The 22,149-nt window shown below is 39.8% G+C and overlaps 1 protein-coding gene and 1 long non-coding RNA gene across 4 annotated transcripts in view; one reads left to right on the forward strand and one right to left on the reverse strand.

Moving 5' to 3' along the window:
* The window catches only part of LOC114816473, a 192,747-nt gene that overhangs the window by 32,391 nt on the left and 138,207 nt on the right, over positions 1–22,149 (forward strand). The window lies entirely within an intron of this gene.
* LUM (lumican) lies at positions 6,179–21,182 on the reverse strand. Of its 3 annotated transcripts, XM_029078707.2 has the most exons (4): positions 20,803–21,182; positions 17,174–17,223; positions 14,679–15,593; positions 6,179–7,212 (listed from the first exon to the last, which is right to left on the reverse strand). In XM_029078707.2, exons 3-4 carry the CDS (start codon positions 15,571–15,573, stop codon positions 7,058–7,060), a joined length of 1,050 nt encoding a protein of 349 aa, XP_028934540.1. In that variant the 5' UTR covers positions 15,574–15,593; positions 17,174–17,223; positions 20,803–21,182; the 3' UTR covers positions 6,179–7,057. The 3 variants fall into 3 exon arrangements, with proteins under 3 accessions (XP_028934540.1, XP_028934539.1, XP_016083439.1); XM_029078706.2 differs by lacking the exon at positions 17,174–17,223 and having other exon boundaries at positions 20,803–21,178; XM_016227953.3 differs by lacking the exons at positions 17,174–17,223; positions 20,803–21,182 and adding an exon at positions 19,353–19,419.

A 22,149-nucleotide genomic window follows, 5' to 3' on the forward strand; every position in this document is an offset into this window, starting at 1 on the left:
CATCTGGAACATAGCCATTAAATCCTATTTCCTTCTTTTTTTAGACTGTGAGCCCTCTATGTGCTTCAAATGTAGTAAACATTTAACAAGTACCATAATAATAATCATATTTACATTTTTAAAAATGTTTTCTGCCTGACCTGTTTTCCATTTATTTGACAGTAGACTCTAATGCAACTTATAATTGCTCTGAGTCAGAGTTGAAAAAAATACTGGATTTTTTAAAATATCAAATTAGAGTAAATGGGGCTAAGTCATCTGATAGAGAACTGACAGCCTGAACTATTCACATGATTTTCACATACCCTGTTCATCCTACAAAATTTCTTTTCAGTTCCATGTTTCATCCAGATGATCCTCCATGGAGATCTCCTATTCATAACATTTTCTTAGAATGCAAATGATAGTTATTGCCCTCATCTTCCTAAGCTATATATTAAAATGAACTACATATTAGAGCCTTTCATTGAAGTATCTCGCTCTATCCCACATTATTTTCCCAATACATACCTATCATATTTTAAAACATTTGTAGATGTTCTCAAGAGTGCAGTTAAAGTCTGAGTTTACATTTCCTTTCAATATATGCAGTTTAATTTCAGCCTAAATATTTGCTTCAGCAATAAACAAAAAATTGCTCAAATGAGCTGTTGTGTTCATATGAGGCTTGAGCGAGTATTTTGAATGTTTACGAAATCCTGCCAGAAGTAACAAAGACCACCAGATTGCTTAAATTACAGATCTGTACATAAACCCAAGAAATTCACTGGAAAAAAATGCACAACCCTATGTAAAACCAGTCTTAAAGGCCTGTTCAAAATCAACCACAATTATGACCACTTGGAGAACTTGCGACCAACAAACAAATCAACATTCCTGTGGGTAATTTAAAGCTGATTTAAAGGTGGCTCCATACATAATAGTGAATCAAGGTCCTTTAGTTTTCCACCAATGGAATTAGGAGACCATGGAGAATACTTGCTTTTTAGCATAATGCCTCTAATAAGCACAGACCGGTAAAAGTCATTTTTTGCTCATTTGCATTCAAAATAGAAGGCTTAATGTACCCTGTCTGCTAATCACGTCCTGAGGGAATAGATGAGAAGTGGAGATTTATTTTTAACCACCTAGATACTGCTAATCTCCAATTTTAAATGCTTCCTGTTTGAGAACTTAGTTGAGAAGGTATCCTAAACTAGCCTGTGGATGTACCGGTTCTTTACTTTGTTTCCCTTCCTGCAAAAAATAGCTGTTTTATGGAGTGCTTTAGATGCCTACTGGGCATGCATGAGCCAACTTTAGAGAAGCAGGTATTTGATAATTAATTATGATAATTTGGTACTTGTTAAACACTTACTATGGGCCAAGAATTGCACTAAGCCCAGGGGTAAATACAAGATAATCAGTTTGGGCAGAGTCCCTGTTCCACATGGGGCTCACAGTCTAAGTGAAAGAGGATAGAAAAAAGTTTTCAGGGTGGCAATGTCTTTATTTTTCCTTTTTTTTCTGGCACCCTTTTTTCTTCTCTGCCACAGCTATTTTTGGATGTAAAGTGATACTCTCCTCTACTGTGAATATGCAAAATATTGCTACAGCCACTCCTTCCTCGGCTCCCACTACCGAGAAAAGAGTTAGACAAATCCAGAAAACAAAACTGACCCTGAAGGTGATGAGCATACCTATATAAAGTGTGAGAGAGATGTACGTTCGCATAGCCTACATTGCTATCAGAACTAAACAGCCTCCTTTAGGGATTTCGGTTGTGTCACCTTAGTCACCAAACCCTTTCAGGTTTTAGGGTTACGGAGCTAAAGCTGTTCCATCTATAACAAGGTCTGCTTGAAACACTAGGCTTTAAAGGGACTAAATATCTGTATATTTTTTCCCTAAGACAAATCCACTGAAAGATATTTCATTCCCTTTGCCTGTTCTTTTTTTTCCTTTTGTTCTGTTCTCCAAGTTTCCACCGACTGGCCACATCATCTCTACACAAAAAGAATGTTCATGAGGATTAGAAAGTTTAAAAATATCCTCTTTAGAAAATATGCTCGACCTGGGGTGCCAACGTTTCATTTCAAGCTTGAGAATGAATTTGGGTTTAGATACCAAGGAATATCAAGTGGGAAAGGCACTGAGGTGGATATTTCACGTGGTGGGACTTTGAGGGGGATGGGCTAGGAAAAGAGAGAGAGAATGAAAAAATAATAATTGTGGTGTGTGTTAAGCCCTTACTATGTGCCAAGCACTATACTAAGTACTGGAGAAGATACAAGAAAATCAGGTCGGCCACAGTTCTTGTCCCTCGTGGGGTTCACAGTCTAAATAGAAGGGAGAATACATATTTAATTCCCATTTTACAGATGAGGAAACTGAGGCACAGAGAAGTTGTGACTTCTCCAAGATCACATATTAGGCATGTGATGAAGCCAAACTTATCTGCTACTAGTCTGCTGTGTGATATTGGGCAAGTGACTTCACTTCTCTGTGCCTCAGTTACTTCATCTGTAAAATGGGGATTAAGACAATGAGTCCCATGTGGGTTATGTACTGTATCCAATCTGATTAATTTACATCTACCCAATACTTAATATTGTGCCTGGCAGATAATAGGCTCTTAACAAATACCATTAAAAATACCCCTGAATTCATAGCAGAATTGTCTATCTTCATAATGCTTAGTTGGGCTCACTTGTCAGCTGTGTGACTGTGGGCAAGTCACTCAACTTCTCTGTGCCTCAGTTACCTCATCTGTAAAATGGGGATTAACTGTGAGCCTCACGTTGGACTACCTGATTACCCTGTATCTACCCCAGCGCTTAGAACAATGCTCTGCACATAGTAAGCGCTTAAATACCAACATTATTACTATTATTTTCCACTTTCCTTTTCCATCCCTATTTTTCCTCTCCTTCTGACCTCATTCACTACATTCTTCTTTCAGTCATATTCATTGAGCACTTACAGTCCTAAGTGCTTAGGCAAGTACAGTATGACAATAAACAGATACCTTTACTGCCCACAGTGAGTTTACAATCTAGAGAGGGGAGGCAGACATCAATACACATAAATGAAATTACATATATGTACATAAGTCCTTTGGGGCTGGGAGGGGAGAAGAGCGAAGGCCTCTTGGAGGAGATGTGCCTTCAATAAGACTTTGAAGTGGGGGAGAGTAATTGTTGGATTTGAGGAAGGAGGGCATTCCAGCCCAAAGGCAGGAAGTGGGCCAGGGGTCGGTGTCGAGGTAGGTGAGACCGAGGCCCAGCAAGGAGGTTGATACTTTATCCAGGCCTCCACCTGTCTGAAGCTCTTTGGCAGTACGTCCACCACGTTACTGTACTCTCTCAAGTGCTTACACAGTAAGTGTTCAATAAATACAATTGAGTAAATGAATATAAACTACCTTCCAGTACAAAACAGTCTCTAAATTCCTCATTTGAACACAACTTGTTTCCTGCCGTGCTTCACAAAGCTAGCTACATAGCTAGCTACCAGCATGGCTTAGATGGATAAGATACAGGGCTGGAACTCAGAGGCCCTGGACTCTATTCTCATCTCTGCCGTTTGCCTACTGTGTCACCTTGGGCAAGTCATTTGACTTATCTGTGCCCCATTCCTCATCCCTCATCATGGGATTGAAATACCTCTTCTCCCTTCTATCTAGTCTGTGAGCTAATAATAACTGTGGTATTTAAGTGCTTACTATACCATAGTAAGCACTGGGGTAAATACAAGCAAATGGGGTTGGCCCAAGGGGGGCCCACAGTTTCAACCATCATTTTAGAGTTGAGGTAACAGAGGCACAGAGAAGTGAAGTCACTTGCCTAAACTCAAAGAGCAGACAGGTGAAGAAGCCAGGATTAGAATATGGGACTGTGCCTGACAAAATCATCTTGTATCTACCCCAATGATTAGTACAGTATTTGGCACACTGTAAAATAATAAATATCACAGTTCTTACTATTATTATGATATTCACTGGTGTGGTTGCAAACCCAAGCAATCCTATCACCTCCCCCTCCTTTCATGTGGTTCTATGGCTTTGTGACTTTCTGCTTCCCCTGCCCATATCAAACTCACTCCCAGTCTGTTTATTCACCCATCCCCACCTCTCATCAATCAATCGGTGGTATTTAATGAGTCCTTACTGTGTGCCGAGCACTGTACTAAACACTTGGAAGACTTGAATATGATAGGATTGGTAGACACGATCCCTGCTCTCAAAGAGTTTGCAATCTAGTTGTGGGGGTGGGGGGAACAGGGGTTCTATTTGTTTAGCTATTCTTTAACTTTTCTTTTAATGTTTTCCTTTGGTTCCATTGCTGCTGGATCCCACTGGGACCTCATTGTTTATCCCATTTATGCCATCGTAGCCCCCCTGGGATTGGTCGTCCCTAGACTTCTGAGTCACAGCGTCATGACTGGAGTAGGACAGGACTGGGCAGACGTTTTCCTCTAAGGGGATGGGAAATTATCTATTGGCAATTATCCAAAGACACTTCTAACTGGCCAAGTTGAGCCTCAGAGAAAGTTTTACCTGCTGGATTTCTTACTTCAGTTTTTCATTATTACATAAGACATTAGGTTAAATGGTTTGGGTGCATTACTGTAGATAGAAAATATGCCAAGAATTACAATCTTGCTGTATTTGGGGGGATTCTATTAAAAGAAAAAAATAGAATCCCTCTTAAAATACTGTATGGGCACATACATACCAGTCTGTAATGATTTTTTGAAGAATTTGCTCTCTTTGGAAGAAGTCGATAAGGTTAAATAAAAATGTATACTGTCAATATGATCATCATCTCACATTTTTGCCACTAACTTCCTTGTTGGCAATGCGAAGACTGGTGATTTATAAGCAAAGACCTGCCAAAGTATGACATGGTGTTGTAAAATATTTATGCCTATTTTTTTTCCATGAAACAAACGCAATTGAATTCTCAGGACTTGTGAAAAACCTTGGATTAGTCAACCCAGGGCTCATGCTTCCTGTGACCCTTACCCCATGTTTCTTTTACTTCACAGATTGTTTTTCTTCTCTGTAAAGGGAAAGACTCTCAATTAAGTATCTTTGTGCTTTAGGCTTCTAAAAAAGAATCTGAATGCCTTTTAGCTGGTGCAGGATTTTCCACAAGTAAGATCCACACAAGTTTCTCTCCTCTTTTTCTCTCCACCAACACACAAATGCACATACAGATGTGGCTATGCCACAGAATTAGCTTGTTCGATACATAACAACACAAACTTGTCAAGTAAATGATTCTAACTCCGACTTTTCTTGGTACATTAAGATGGTTGAGGCTTTCACTGTTTAGTATGCTTCATTCATCTATATGCAAAAAGTGAACTTTATCTGCATCTGAATGCTGAAAATATGATGATCACCCTTTTGCTAAAAAAAAAAAAGTCATAAACCATTATTGATTCAAAACTTTTTTTTTTTTTTGCATTTGAAACAGAGTTTTTTATTTGGGCAGATATATGAACAGATGCAACTCTCAAACCTTACTCCATTCACTGGCCATCCTGGGAACAACGTGAGGAGGTTACGAATACAGATTAAGCCTGTCACATCTGGAACTTCATCCAAATGTCCTATTTTATTTCCACCCAATACCTTTATTCTACTTGGTTTTTATTGTATAATCAAAAATGACAAGAAGTAAATAAGCAGTGCAAGGTTTGCATGGGTAGGGAAGACGATTAGGGGAAAACTCATTATTTTTATACAGAAGTGTAGAATTTGTTTAGCACAGTGAGAGGTGTGGCTCCCAAGAAATGGGAAATATAAAACATATTAAGACAAGCTCTCCATTCTCCTTTGGAAAATCTAGAAACAGGAATAGGAATGATTTTTTGAGCCTAACATGCCTCTCAATTTTCTACCATAAAAATAGTAGATGCTCAATTAAGCTTAAGTTAAAAGAGTATCCCCAAGATCTGTCCCTTGTCCAAAATTATTTTCCCAGTTGTTCATGTTGTATAGCATCTTCCTTTGGCAAAAGACCTTTAATTACCCACCAAGACATCTATTGTTTCATGATAATAGAGCATCTTCCTGAATACCATCCTTACTTTACATCATATTGCTGCAGTTGTTTCCTCCATGATGCATGAAGCAGAAAAAGTTGAAAAGTCACAAAAGTTTTGAGATGCATTAAAGACATCTTGAAACTTTGTTACAGAAAACAGTTTATTTAATGGATAACCTTACATTAAAATTTGCAAAATATAATAGCTTAGAATTATCTGTAAAATAATGATCTATCTTTAAATTTATAAAAGTGTGAAATGCAGTCCACAAGGATATGGACACAACAATGCTATTTTCTACGTTTTATTTTTCTATGATCTGGTTAAACGCAGCATGCAAGTTAATTGAATAGAAACATGTATACATAGCTTACAGTGAAATAATGATTCTAGCTGAGAAAAATTTCACCATGTAAGTGTACATGTAAAAACTACCAAAAAAAAAGAAACAAAAGACACAAATAATCAAAATTCCATTTCATCCATGTGGTGTCTTGTGGTTTCAGTTTTTGTAATAACTGCTTACTTTTAGAAAATATCCGTAGTCACCATTTTAAACATCAATGCCATGATTTGGCTCTTAATAATATAAAAAGGAATCTAAAAGTGAATAAAATGGATTGACTTTAACATCAGATATAAACACTCAATTAGTGATTGAATAATTTTCCAAAATTCAACCATATTCCATATAAGCCAAATCCATTCATTTTAATAGCATTTTGACAATTTCTATAGCCTTGTGCAAGCCCTTTACAACTCACAAGCAGAAGTATGTACGCTCATTCATGTATGTGAATATCTTTGATGAAACGTACTTGAAATTTTGTGTGTTTTAAAATAAAGTTGGTAAGAATGATCACAAAATTTTTTGAGACAGATCATCAAATTCACACTAAGTAGCAACATACAAAATGAATAATATGCAAATTGTAAATTGATTTTTAAATCCTAACCAGAGGAAGTTATTTTTGGGTTATTGTTTTGTAAGGCTATGTTCCTTCACGAGGAATTCACAGCTTCACTCCAGTGCGATATCATTGGCTACGCGGAGACATTCATACATTTCAGGTGGCAGATTCGACCTTTTGATTTTGTTTCCATCCAGCCGTAAATGTTTGACCTTGGAATAGCTTAATGGTCCAAGAACCTTACAGAAGCTGCTCACTGCGAACTCTGAAAGACAAAATATGGAGTACAAGATGGATAACTGTTTCACCACTTAATATATGAGTTTGAGTTAGTTTCTAAGATATTGCTAGCATTATTATTTGTTATTGAAAAGGCCAAGAATAGTCTGTAGGGAAAAAAAGAGGGTTAAGTGGGAAACACAAGTTCTTGTGGCAAAGCAGGGGGTAGAATGCCCAAACACATCACATGGAGGGAACATTTGTGTTTCAATACTACCTGCATCTCACCAGCCGTGCTACTAAATAGAAGTCTCCCCCTCTGGACCGTGAGCTCATTGTGGGCAGGAATATGTCTGTTGTTCCACGTACTCTCCCATGTGCTTAGTACAGTAAGTGTTCAATAAGTACGATTGAATGAATGATTGAAAGGGCTGGGATAAAGAAGGGCAAAACTTGGAGGTGACAAGTCTCAATATCCTATTCATCCTACCACCTCCAGCCTTTTTCCTGCTCAGACTGAAATTGGGGCAAAGGAGACAGGCACCGGAGTGACACCAAATATTTAGGAGAGTCAGATTCCTGGTTAGAGCGGTGCATTCTGAATGACATCATGTTGTCAAAGATTATCTAAGCAGCTGTATGTGGGCCAGGCTGAAGATGGGTTAGGTTTGAGTCGGGGACACCAGTGGAAGGCAGTTGTGTGTGTACTTAGGTACATATCTGTGTGTTTATACCTATCCACCTGCACACGTGTGCTCCTTCCGGGCTCATTCGTGCCTTTCTCGCTTTACATGTCTCTAGCTTTCCTACCTTTTATTCCCACCCACTGGAAGTCCCCACCCACTAGAATCCAATTCACTAGAGTACATGGTCAACTCGGATGAATATATCTTTATCAGTGAGAGAGAAGACTCTACTTTGGGCTATATGTTTGCCAGAGGACAGGTGGCAGAATGTGATATTCCTGGCTCGCTCACATGGCCAAACGAAATTGAAATTTCAGGAGGGCCAAAGATACTGAGGCAAGTTATGACAATTCAGCAATCTTTTTTTGGTTTCCAGTTAAACTCTCACATTCTGATATTTATTAGTTTAATACCCAGAGATCCCAGAATAAGTTTTGAATCTGGTTAATTTTCTAGGCAAAAAGATACACAATACTGATTTCTTAATCTAAGTTTATTCCTCAGTGGGTGTTTATATAAAAAAATTAAACTGGATCTCAAACTCCCTGGGAAATCAAATTTGTCTTGGCTGATTATTTCAGAGTTGGGACCCTAATGATGCTTGGTTTGAGAACTGAGGAATTGGGGTGCCCAAACCCATGTTCCCCCAAATAACCCCCTCTTGTCTGCTGCAACATTCCCTCTATGGAAAGCAAAGAAAGAGCAAGAATCCCACCAAATGCACTGGCTTTTCCCTCTCATCCACCAAATGGCTTCAATTTACTATGGCCTATGGAGAGAGTACAGATCTGGGATTCGGAGGACCTGTGTTCCAATCCTGACTCTGCCACTTATCTGCTATGTGACTTTAGCCAAGTCACTTAACTCCCCTTGCCTCACTGTCCTTGTCTACAAAATGGGGATTTAATATTGATTCTCCTTACTTGGACCTAAAGCCTCCTGTGTGTCCAGGACTGTGTCAGACCTGATTATCTTCTATCTACCCCAGCCCTGGTACATTGTAACTGCTTAACTAATATCTCAGTTATTGTTATCTTTACCTCTTATGGGATTGAGACCAAGATAAAGTCAAAGGTTGGAGGGATCTGCTAAAGTCCTGTTTATATTTCCTAGATTCCAGCCCCAGGTGGAGAAGTAGCACAAAAAACAATGAAAGACTATGACCTCTATTTCGCTCTGCATCCATCTCCCTATGAATGTTTCTTTTACTTCGTAGATTGTTTTTCTTCTATGTAAAGGGGAAGACTCTCATTTAAGTATCTCTGTGCTTTAGGCTTCTAAAAAAGATTCTGAATGCCTTTTAGTTGATGCAGGATTTCCCACAAGTAAGATCCACACAAGTTTCTCTCCTCTATTTCTCTCCCACCAACACACAAACACACATACAGATGTGGCTATGCCACAGAATTAGATTGTTCGATACATAACAACACAAACTTGTCAAGTAAATGATTCTAACCCCGACTTTTCCTGGTACATCAAGATGGTTGAGACTTTCACTGTTTAGTATACTTCATTCATTCCAGAGTACATCCTTTAATATCTATAAATCCCATATAAAGCATAGGTCTTTCCATTACTGCTGAAGATATTTATGAACACAGTGAATATTAAAGACCTGTAAGCTCTTTGTGGGCAGGGAGCATGTCTATTAACTGTTATACTCACCCAAGCGCTTAGCATAGTATTCCTCACCCAATAGGCACTCAATAAATATCACTGGTGGATTGATTGATAATTAGATCCAAGGCAAGAGTTTCAGGATGAAGTAGAATATAATAATGATGGTATTTGTAAAGTGCTTACTGTGTGCCAAGCACTGTTCTATAGTGTCTTTTGTATAGCTAAGCCTTTTACTTTTTAATCTTGAATATGTACTCGGTGGCATTGGTGACATACTTTTTTTTCAATGGTATTTGTTTATCATTTACATTGTGCCAGACACTGTACTGAGAGCTAGGATAGAAACAAAACAATCAGGTTTGACCCACACCCGTCTTTCATAAAGTTCACTGTCTTAATCTACGTTTTACAGATGAGGTAACTGAGGTACAGAAAATTGACAAGACTTGCCCAAGGTCACACAACAGACAAATAGCAAGAGCTGAGGTTAGAACCCAAGTCCTCTGACTCCCAGGGCCGTGCTCTCTCGCTTAGGCCATGCTGCCTCTAGCACTGCAAGTACAATTGAATATCTCCTTGGAAACAGGAGCTTAGTTTCAAGCTTTTTTATGGCATGTATTAAGCACTTACTATGTGCCAGCCACTGTACCAAGCCCTGGGGTAGATACAAATTAATCAGGTTGGACACAGTCCCTGTCGCACATGGGGCTCACAGTCTTAATTCCCATTATTTAGTGAAGTGACAGAGGCATAGAGAAGTGAAGTAACTTGCCCAAAGTCATACAACAGACAAGTGGCGGAGCCAGGATTAGAACCTAGGTCCTTCTCACTCCGAGACTTATGCTCTACCCATTAGGCAAAACTGCTTCTCAAATTCTCTATTCTGTATTATTTTAGTTCACTGTTATAAACACAGGACCTATAAAAGGGCATGTGTCCAGGGAGGAAGAGGTTGTACCACGCTATGCGGCCCAGGGTGCTAGCTTCAAGATCACGTACACTCTGGAGTAAAAATATCAAGATCCATGGAAGCAACACTGCCCTCTTTATGCAAAGCCACCCTGGGGGTTTAGTCCTATCCCATTGGAGGTGGACAAGCAGAAAGAGAAGCAGCATTGGCTTAGTGGATAGAGCACGGCCCTGGGTGACAAAAGGACCTGAGTTCTAATCCTGACTCCTCCATTTGTCTGCTGTGTGACCTTGGGGCAAATGACTTATCTTCTCTGGGCCTCAGTTACCTCATATGTAAAACGGGGATGAAGACTGTGCTCCTGACATGATACAGTCTGTGTCCACCCTAATTACCTTGTATTTACCCCAGTGCTTCAAACAGTGCCTGACACAGAGTAAGTGCTTAACAAATACCATAAAAATAAAGAAAAGCATCAGTGCTTAGTAGAGTGCTCTGCACAGAGTAAGTGCTCAGTAAATACCATTGCTTGATTGAATAAATTCTACTGATTGATTGCTTGATTTAGAAAGTTGGGCCGATGGTGTCTCTTAGGGACTACTGGCCTCAGATGTCTTGCTGGAGTAATGAGGAAACTGAAAACTGCCCCCTTAGCTAAGGTTACTGTACTTTTGATTCATCCTCGATTCCTTCATTTGTTTTGCTCTTCTTATCATGTCAACCTCCCCTCGTGTTGCCATTGCCAAGCCCCCCTCTTCCTTATTTTTAGGCTGTAAACTCGTGTGGGACCAGAACCATGACTGAATTATCATCCTCCAGTCAATCAATCAATGGTATTTATTGGGCACTTACTATTTGAAGAGCATTGTATTAAATGCTTGGGAGAGTACAATAAAATGGAGTCGGTCGGCACAATCTCTACCCTCGAGGAGTTTGCAGTGGGCTTTGCTACTTGCCAGCCGTGTGACCTTGGGCCAGTCACTTCACTTCTATCCCTCATTCTCCTCTTCTGTAAAATGCGGATTAAATCCTACTTCCTGCACTGAATTCTGTTATATTGTGTTATTGTCCTCTACCATGTGTTTCCCTTGTATCTAACCCAGCGCTTAGAACAGTGTTCTGCACATAGTAAGCGCTTAACAAATACCAACATCATTATTATTACAGTGATCTGCACACAGTAAGTGCTCATTAAATGGTGACCAGAAAAGACCTAGCACTATCCCTCTCCCCTTCAAAGGCCAGGTCCTGCCCTTCTGCCAGGGAGCAGTCTTTCAAGCAGCGAGGGTCCATTTTCCGGCTCCAGTTTCTTCTCATCTCACTGCTTCTGGAGGCCTGGCAGAGCAAGCAGCAGTTTCACCCAAGCTCTGAGCCACTAGGGTCTCTTCAGTCAGGCAGGAACCCTTCTCGACGAGGCGGGGGGGACCAGGAGTGTCCTATTCCTGACTTCAGAGTGGAACGCCCCACCTTGAGCTGGAAAAGGCAGTCGCGACCATGCCTACCACCAGCCTCGGGCATAACTGCCACGGCAGCTTCTGGTTCACCCTGCCCTCAGAGAAGAATGAGCGCTAATCACTCCCTCTAAACCCTGCTGCAGTCTGTCAATCCCACCTTGCTGTCTAACCTTGCAACCTTGTGTGTGTGTGAGTGTCAGTACTCTCCCTCCCTGGGTCTATTCTGTCTCTCTGGGTCATCTCATTCAAGCCATTGAGTATTTATTGAGTGCTTATTGTGTGCAGAGCACTGTACTAAGCACTTGGGAGAGCACGATATAATAATATAACAGACACATTCTCTGCCAACACTGAGCTTATGGTTTAGTGATGAGCTTGCAATCTTACATGGTCTACATGTGCGAAGATGTGTATGTTACTTTTGCTTGTCCACCTCTCTACTTTGCGTGTGTCTGTGTATATCTGCAAGTCCATTTTTTTGACCCTGTTTGTGTTCATGTCTATCACAGATGTGTGTGTGTGTGTTCCTGAGGGCCAATTCTTTGCCCCTGGACATTTTTCCCCCCTCTTCCCACTCCCTAGACTCTCACCTTAGTCATCCTTCTGCCCCCTTTACAAACAGAAGAGTAAATGCCTCTTATTCTAGTATCCATATCAGAATCATTGGGCAGGGATTATCTCTATCTGTTGCCGGATTCTACATTCCAAGCGCTTAGTACAGTGCTCTGCACATAGTAAGCATTCAATAAACACTACTGAATGAAGAATCAGTTAATCAATCAATGGAAATTATTGAGAGCTTTCTAGGTGCAGGGCACTGTGTTAAACACTTTGCAGAATACAATATGATATAGAATTCTTTGACACAGTCTCTGCTCCCAATGAGCTCATTACTTGTTGATGCAGTTTGGCAATCAAGGTTTTCAAATGAACAGCAGTTCTCACTGCAGAGATCATCCCTGGAGACGATCCGGGCCACAGTTATGACTTCTGCTGGCCGGGTTTGCCTCTGCAGCTTCCTGGGCCATACTTTTGGGGTTTGCTTGTTTCTCTCACTATCCAGAGATCAGTGCTTTACTGGATTATAATGAAATATGTCACTAACAAACCGCTTTGAGTGAGCAGGAATCTTTCGTAAATGGGTCAGGCAAAGAATTCCACCATCTGACCATCTAGAAATTTAATGGGCAAAACAGTGAGTCAAAGACCTAAAGTGAGGACTCTTTTCATTGTAAACTTCATTAGCATTCTGGAATTAAGCAGTCACACTTTGCCCTTCAGTTGATGGCCAATTGAAGAAACACAGCCAAGGGAGTAATTAACAGAAATAAATATCATTAAGCCCTAAGGATCACCTGGGAGTGAGCTGCTCATTTAGGTATGTTTCAGATTGTCTACAGTGAAATCGTAAATTTGTGGACATTATCACATCTTTGGTGTGCATTGTTCAGCATCCCTATCCCTTGATCTTGTCCATTTCACTACCAACCTCTTGCCCACATCCTACCTCTGGCCTGGAATGCCCTCCCTCCTCATATCAGGCAGATAATTGCTCTCCCCCTCTTCAAAACCTTATTGAAGACACATCTCTTCCAAGAAGCCTTTCTAACTAAGCCCTCCTCTCTTTTCCCACTCCCTTCTGCTCCAATCTTACTTGCTCCTGCATTCATCCTCCCTTCCATGGCCACAGCACATATGTATATATCTGTATATAGCTGTAATTTATTTACCTATTTATATTAGTGTCTGTATCCCCCTCTAGAATGTGAGCTTGTTGTGGGCAGGAATGTGTTTGTTAGCTGTTGTACACTTCCAAGTGCTTAGTTCAGTGCTTTGCACCCAGTAAGCACTAATAAATGTGACTGAATGAATGATATAGGAATCCAAAATGAGCAGAGTTAACTCTGTATTGCACACACATCATTTCTGATGGTTAAGAAAAATGACTTAGGGAGGTTCTCCAAAATACCCAAAACACTGGAACTTTTTTTGATACTTTTCCCTGATCTCATAAATATAGGCCTTTTTTGCGTAACTCTATATCTCTCAAGACACCGTGGGCTTACTGAGACTACAGTAACAGACAGTTGCCTTATACTACCAATATTTTAAAGTGAAACAAGAATTTAAAGTCAGACCTCTTCAAGAAATGTGGAACCATTTAGGAGTGTCAAAATTAGCTGCAGAATTCTTTGGCCTAAACATTTATGTCGTATCTAATATTTAGGCAGCAGTAATAGTAACTAAGGGCCAAGGCATCACATTCCAAGAAATTGGCTTCATGGAGAGTGATGAGATCATTCCCTCTTACTCTGTGAAAGCCAACATCGACCATTTCTAGAGTTAACCGCAGCTCGACTTTCATAGATCTATATATATCTGGATTTTTTTGTATATATATGTGGGTGTATGTATATATACACATATCTCTGTATATATATATATATATATATATTTATATATAAAGCTAATAATAATAATGTTGGTATTTGTAAAGCGCTTACAATGTGCAGAGCACTGTTCTGAATGCTGGGGTAGATACAGGGTAATCAGGTTGTCCTACGTGAGGGTCACAGTTAATCCCCATTTTACAGATGAGGGAACTGAGGCACAGAGAAGTGAAGTGACTTGCCCACAGTTACACAGCTGACAAGTGGCAGAGATGGGATTCGAACTCATGACCTCTGACTCCCAAGCCCGGGCTCTTTCCACTGAGCCACACTGCTTCTCTAAGCTACATATATGTGTTTGGTTCTAATAAATACATAGTATAGTTATAGTAAATACATAGTTGTATTTCAATAGATCAAATAGAAAAGGAACAGAGTTTTGAACTTACTTTCAATTTCATTGACCTCAAGGTAATAGTTTTCCAGATTTTCATTGACGGTTGGGATGCTTTTTAGCTTATTGTAGGAGAGGTCCAGCTCAATGAGGGAAGAGACGTTAAAAGTATTGCCAGGTATTCCAGCATCAGATAGCTCATTGTGAGAGAAGCGTAAATGCTGTAGCACATTAAAGTTTTTGAAGTATTCATCAGGGATGTTGCTGATTTTGTTGTTATCAAAGTACAACATCATTAAGGAAGCTGGAAGTCCAGTAGGTAATTTTGTCAGTTGATTGAAACTCAAATCAAGATACTCAAGCGATTTCAGGCCCTTGAAAGCCCCGGAAATGGCCTCCGCTTTCAGTTGGTTGCGTTGTAGGTTGACGAAGGTCAAGTTTACAAGTCCATCCAAATAGTTAGACGAGATCTTTGAGATCTTGTTATGAGCTAGCTGCAGGTCTTGCAACGTTTTGGGAAGTGGTCCTACCACTTCAGTCAGGTTATTGTAATTTATATGCAGTTTCTTCAGTTGCTTCAGTTTGGAGAAGACTTTTCCCTTTATTTTGGAATTTTCCAAGTGATTGTGATCCAGGATGAGCCACTGGAGATCGGTGACATTTTCAAAAGCCTTCTCTTCAATGCTTTCAATCATATTATTCCTAAGGTACAGGTACTTTATTCCGGGCGGGACCATTGGGATACTCTTCAGTTTCAGTTCGTCACAGTACATTGCGGTGGGATAGTTGTAAGGACAGTTACATTCCGGGGCACAGTTAGGTGAAGATGGCCCATAAACTGAGAAAGAATAATCTTCCTCTTGGTATCGCATTTCAGGATAATAATCCTGACAAACTATGCCTCCAATCAATGCCAAGAAGAATGGTACTGCTTTCTGGTGCACCTTCATCTTCAGGATTACTTTCTGGCCTAAGTGGAAAAAGAATATAAACCACTGTGATCTGTCACATCCAAAAGACTGCAATATGAGAAGCACTGTGTCTGGTGGAAACAGAGGGGCCTCAGAATCAGAAGGACCTGGCTTCTAATGCCGGCTCCACCATCTGTCTGCTGTGTGACCTTGGGTAATTCGCTTCACTCCTCTGGTCCTTTTTTCTACCATTCAGGAGAGCTTATGCAGAATTTACAACCCCCCCTTGCATGTAACATCAGAATAGGAAGCTGGGTGACAACTGCTGGCATTCGGTGTTATTACAGATTCTACAAGAAGCATCATTTCCAGCAGAACAATTGACTTCAGAATTGTAATTCTATCAGATCATCTTAATTGTAGTCCCCTGGGTATTAGCATCTGAGGGTCAACTACTTTCCTCTATTTCCTCCACTCTCTCTCCCAGTTATCTTTACCCATTCCACTTCTTTTACTCAACAGTTTCAAAAAGTTTATTCCTTTATTGTTTTCTGCTTCTCTAATGCCTCCTCTCAGCCTTTATTTCCTTTGAAAGTCACCTAATCTGTATCCCCCCGGCCACCCTCCGGGTTGTTCTGTTTATGTTTTCTTCCCCTTGGATGACTCAATTTACCTTTCTGACCCTCCTGATTCACTATTTCCCTTTAAGGAGGTGGGGGGGGTCTTCACCTCTTCAGGTTCTTTACCTCTTCCTATTCTTTAATTCCTCACTATAGTCCCTTTCCCATTCCATTCCTTTCCTTCTCATCTTCCACATCTATCCTTCCCCCTTGTATTAGAGGAAATTACTAGACAAATACCTGTTCACCCCTCCCCCTTATACTGTGAGTTCTAAGTGGGACAAGGACTTCGACCTGATTATCTTGTATCTACCTCAGGGCTTAGTACAATGCTTGGCACGTAGTAAGGGCTTAACAAATACCAATATTATTCTTATTATTAGGCTGTGGACTTGAGCTAACTTCCATCACACCCCCTACTCTTTGTCACAGAGCCATAAAGTCACTTTTGACTAAGTTGGAAACAATGATGGGTGAGTTTTTCTACCTTCGCCCACCTACAGTGGGTGAAGGTAGAGAATCGAAGGGTTTACAGAAGGGGGTTCCAGTACTGAGACTTGAGGAACTCCCACAGTTAGAGAATATGGGGGTAGAGGAGGAACCAGTAAAATATACTGAGAATGAGCAGGTAGAAAGATAGGCAGAGAACCAGGAGAGGACGGTATCAGTGAAGCCAAGGGTAGATAATGTTTGAAGGAAAAGGGTTGGTTCACAATGTTGAAGGCAGATGAGAGATCAAGGAAGATTAGCATGGAGAATAAGCTATTAGATATGGCAAGAAGGTGGTCACTGATGACCTTACAGAGGGTAGTTTCCATAGAGTGAAGGGAGCAGAAGCCTGATTGGAGGGAGTCGAGAGAGAACTGGAGGAGAGGAGTGGATGCAGCTGGTGTAGATAACTCATTGAGAAATTTAGAGAAATGCTTAGAACAGAGCCTAGAACATAGTAAGACTTTAACAAATCCCTTAAACAAAAAACCAAACCCCAAAAGAATGGTATGAGGAAGAGAGGGCAATACCTGGAGGAAGCTGTGGGATCAAGGGTCGGTTTGGTTAGGGTGGAGTAAATCTGTAAATATATATATACACACAATATACTTACATTCCTTAATATATTTCTCTATTGGATCTGTACACATTTGATAGTCACTCCACCCTCTCCCACATAGTTTATTCATTCATTCAATCATATTTATTGAGCGCTTACTGTGTGCAGAGCACTGTTCTAAGCACTAGGACTGTACAATTTGGCAACAGAGACAATCCCTGCCCAACAACGGTCTAATCCACAATTTATTTATACTAATGTATGTCTCCCCCTCTAGATTGAGTTCCTTACGGGGAGGGAACGTGTCTACTAACTCTGTTGTATTCTTCCAAGGACTTAGAACAGTGCTCTGCACACCGTAACTGCTCAAGTGTTCAATAATCAGTACCATAGAATAACCAATTAATGTATCTCATAGTAATGATAATATGATTTATCAAGCTCTTACTATTTACCAAGCAGTCCACTAGCACTGGAGTAGGGGCAAGATAAGCTGGTCAGGCACAGTCCTTGTCCCATATGGGGCTCATAGTCTAAGAGGGAGTGAGAGCGGGGATTTTTATCCCCATTTTACAGATGAGGAATCTGAGGCCCAGAGAAGTTAAGTGATTTCCCCAGGATTACATAACAGGTAAATGGCAAGGCCAGGATTAAAAATAATCTGTAATTTTATTTATTTGTATCGATGGCTGTCTCCCCCCTCTAGACTGTAAGGTCATTGTGGGCAGGGAATGTGTCTGTTTATTGTTATAGTGTACTCTCCCAAGCACTTAATACAGCGCTCTGCACACAGTAAGTGCTCAATAAATACAATTGAATGAATGAATGAATGAATGAAAAAAGTCCTCTGGTCAAGATCCATGCTCTTTCCACAAAGCTATGCAGCTTTTCTACCATACCATACAATACCATATTTTGGCTCCTAGCAACTGTAACTTTTTTCCTTCTCCTGTTCCTGCTAATTATAGTTTGCATCGTCTGGCTTCCCGTTTGATTGTAAGCTTCTTGAGGGCAGGGGATATGGCTTTGGCTGCCGGTGAACTCTCCCAAACACAGAAGGTACCATCAGTTGATTAATTTATTCTAGGTGGTCACCGAGCCTGTAAATAAACAAAGCTCTAGAGTTTGTTAAACTAAGCAACTAGATCAAATCAACCAATCAACCAATGGTATTTATTGAGCACTTACTATGTGCAGAGCACTGTACAACACATTTGGGAGAGTACATTACAGCAGAGTTGGTAGTCACATTCCCTGCCCACAACAAATTTCCTGGAGGATCCTGCTCCCCTGTGACTAAGCCCCAGCATCACAGCCATAGCTCTTTGGGTAAACTTCAGAATACCCCTTTGAAATAGAATTAAAATTAAAATTCAAAACCATGAAACTAACCCACTCATCCTGTTATCTGTCAGTCACACAGCATTGATATACTCTGGTTCCCCCAAGGGGACAGCCCCTGGAAATGGGGATTAATCACTCTCCAACACAGGAGAAGTTCAGTACCATCCTGAGAAGCAGATTGAGTTTATAATCTTTGGCAATGTGCCCTTCAAAAAGAATTAAATTATACATTTTTAAAATCCTTGGAAGCTTGGAGGGGGAAAGAGGAGCAACTTGGGTCCCTAGCATGATCTTGAATTCAATTTCTCAAATCTCATGGAATCCCTCAGAGCAAATGTACTCTCCTTACAAATGAAAAAAATAGAAAAAAGCAAATTTTGACTCCTTTGTTGAATGGAAGAGATGATAATTCTGTTCTTCCCAGTGAGTAAATCCTGTCTTGTATTACAAATATGCACATCTCTCCTGTTAACCTCCCATTTCTCAGGAATCTAGTATCCACTCAGATTTAAAGATGGGAGGGCATAGGAGATTTAAAAATGTGGATGGAACTGGGAAAAATGGGCAGACTTTATAATTTTGTGGGGTGAAAAAACCCTTAAGATATTTAAATCAAGCAATCATATTAACTGAGCACTTACACTTAAATTTTTAAGGAGACACAGTCTTGATGTGGCCCCACCTTGATCCTACCCCTGAAGCAGACATACCCACCACCCAGCCTTCAAAGACAAGATTACCAGGATGTGAAAATCCTCCTCATTTCTGATGGATTACATACAAATGCAGCCACCTGTCCCCATTACCTGAGTACTTCCAGATGGATTGTTAGGTCTTATGGGAAATCCGGGACCAACGTGTCCAGTTTAAGCACAGTAGGTGAACTAAAGCACAGCTGGGAGGGGATTGGATGGACAGCAGGACTGCTGTGAGCCAACCTTTAACTTCTCTCATGTCGCCAAGTGGAAACTCCCCAGTCTGCCCCTATTTAAACCTCTTAATGCCTAAGTGCACTTAAATATCCCTTATTTTTGAAGACTGAACAGCGAGAGATGTCTTTATGCTCAATGCCATCGTGCACTGGATAGAAACACATGACCTTCGAATGCTTTCTTAGTTTTGTCAGGAAAAAACATCTACATTGCATTTCCACTTGTACTTACAAAACACTTTTTTTCAGACAGATGCAGCTGCTTATACAACTGGCTATAAGTATTCAGAAGGTTCATAAAACACAAACATGTGTGACTAGATTCTGTCATTGAATAAATAGCTCTTGGCTATTACCATGGCATTATTTATGTAAAGAGAAGAGTAGACTAAAGCAGTACGTATACTAAATAGCTTCAAGTTACAGAAGATGAGCAGAAGGGAGGGGGAATGACAATATTTCTCAGTCCTTTTAAAATAGAACATTCAATTTTATATATGATGAGAATGTCCATTTTTTGTTTCAAGTTATTCATATTTAAGTATTGTGAATATTATGCAGAAAAAATTACAATATAAATATCAGAACAATAACGAAAAATGTCCTGTGTTCCGAAAATTCTCAGATTGTGATGATAAATTCAAAGAAAATTGAAATTTCTATAATGCTTCTCTGGTGAGGAAAATAGGCTAAAGAACTGTTTCAACTTTTAAAATACCTGTGGCTATTCAGGGCAGACTGTAGCAAAAATAACATAACTTCTTCCACAGTTTCAGAAATGTCCACTAAGGAAACAGATGCAAATCTTCAAATGTTAGGAACAGATAGGAGACTGGAAAAATCAAATTCTGAAGTTCTTAGAGAATGAGCTTCAGCTTCATAATCAAACTGATTCATAGATACAGTGCCAATTTAGAATAATAAAGTATTAACTATTCACATTAAGTATCCTTGCAGTAAATTTTAGATTTATGCTTTATTGAATACAAAGGTAATGGCAGATTTATATCTTGTAGCTTCAGCACAAACATATTTTCAGTAACATGCTCAAACAAGCCTAAAGTTAAGTGACTTTAAGTTCCCATACTATTTATTAGGTATAATTTAGTATTTTTTCTTTTAGTTTTTCTCCATCAAGCAGTTCATACTGTACAAAGTTTATTTTAATCCTTTAAACATGCTAAACATTTTAAGGAAAATGTGTTACCAAATGCACTAAAAACTATTGCTGTATGCCTGATTTTTTTTGGCAAAATTGCCTTATTTTTCCTGTTCTAGTCATTCTCTCTTACAGTGTTGTAGCTAAAACATGCAGTAGTACTTACCTCCGGGTCTTGAAGCCGCTTCCTCTAATTCCCAAAGCAGATAAAGTAAGGGTCTGAAATGACCAATATATGCTCGAAACTGTGTCAGGAGGTAACTGACTGCCAGATTCTCTGTGGTACAAGGGCTGAAAAAAAAAACAACCCTTGAAAAGGAAAAAAAAAACCTATTCCAGTCACGTTGTTCTATGAATGCTGTTAAGTCATTGTGGTGATCTTGTGCTGTGGCATGTTGAAGTTGTGCTATTTAACGAAGTGCAGGTGGACTTATTGTATAAAGCACCCCAGCTGTAATCCCTATGGAATGGAGGAGAGATAAAGGTCTAAAAAAGTGAAATTGGAAAGACCATTAGGCAGATTAAATGAGAAGTTAGTTTTCTATAGAAGGCAGGTCTAAATAATGTCAACTCAAACAAATCTTTGCTTGTTTCTAACTTTCTGCCGTCACTGCTATCTAAGCAATATTTCACTTAGATATGTTATCAAAGTGACCCGTTCACACAGTCTTGTTTTAACTTCCACCACGTCCAGGCCCCAAAACTGAATATTTTCAAGGAAGGAAAATAATCCAAGCTAAAGATAGAGATCACCATTGGTAAACATTTCTCCTTTCCCCTGTACACTTTACAGTTAGGTATATTGATTTGAAAAATCCATTTAACTTATCTTTTGCAAGCTTCCTGTTTCATCATTGCATTGATTTGTATTTTTCCAATGCTTATGTAGCTTAAGTTTTAGTTATGATATATGTCATACATTGCTTTTTCTGCTAAACCAGCCCTCCAGAGCCTTCAGATGTCTGGAACCAATCAGCTGAGTGCAGTCTGTTTCTTATTTCATGGATATCATTTAGGAATTCAGCCAACAGTCTGCATGGGAATGTTATTCTTAGTTATTCACTGCCAAAAAAAGTAATAAAAAGACAAGTAATTACCAAAACTAATAAGCTTTCTTTTTGAGTCACTGCACTCTTAGGGAATCTTAATTTTCTACATAGTAAATACCATTGAAGGTGAGTCCATATTTCTTAAGAGCACAATGTGGTGCGTACAATCAAATCTAAAGGGAAAAGCTTTTAAATCGATGTATATGGCGCTTGAGAATAGACAAGGCAATTATACCTTCTCTAAAATGGAGGAAGAGCCAAATGATGCTCCCAGGATATGTAGGGTGAGGGCTCTGTACTGCCTCTTGGGGGAAATAAAGAGTATTGCATCCTCCCTCCTCCAAACCAGACCTCAAAGTCATGGAGTAGAATCCATTGGAATGACCAGATTTCCAATTAGGCTAAATCTAATGTGTTTTAAAGGGTACTGATCCAGGGACATAGGCAATAATAATAATAATGTC

This window comes from Ornithorhynchus anatinus, chromosome 14, assembly GCF_004115215.2.
Source record: "Ornithorhynchus anatinus isolate Pmale09 chromosome 14, mOrnAna1.pri.v4, whole genome shotgun sequence".
NCBI classification, from domain to species: domain Eukaryota; kingdom Metazoa; phylum Chordata; class Mammalia; order Monotremata; family Ornithorhynchidae; genus Ornithorhynchus; species Ornithorhynchus anatinus.

Excerpts from the sequence above, each read along its gene's own strand:
- LUM (XM_029078707.2), bottom strand. The coding sequence starts at position 15,573 with ATGAAGGTGCACCAGAAAGCAGTACCATTCTTCTTGGCATTGATTGGA. Across the intron at positions 7,213-14,678 it reads TGAGGTCAATGAAATTGAAA|AGTTCGCAGTGAGCAGCTTC; the intron begins GTAAGTTCAAAA and ends TTTGTCTTTCAG.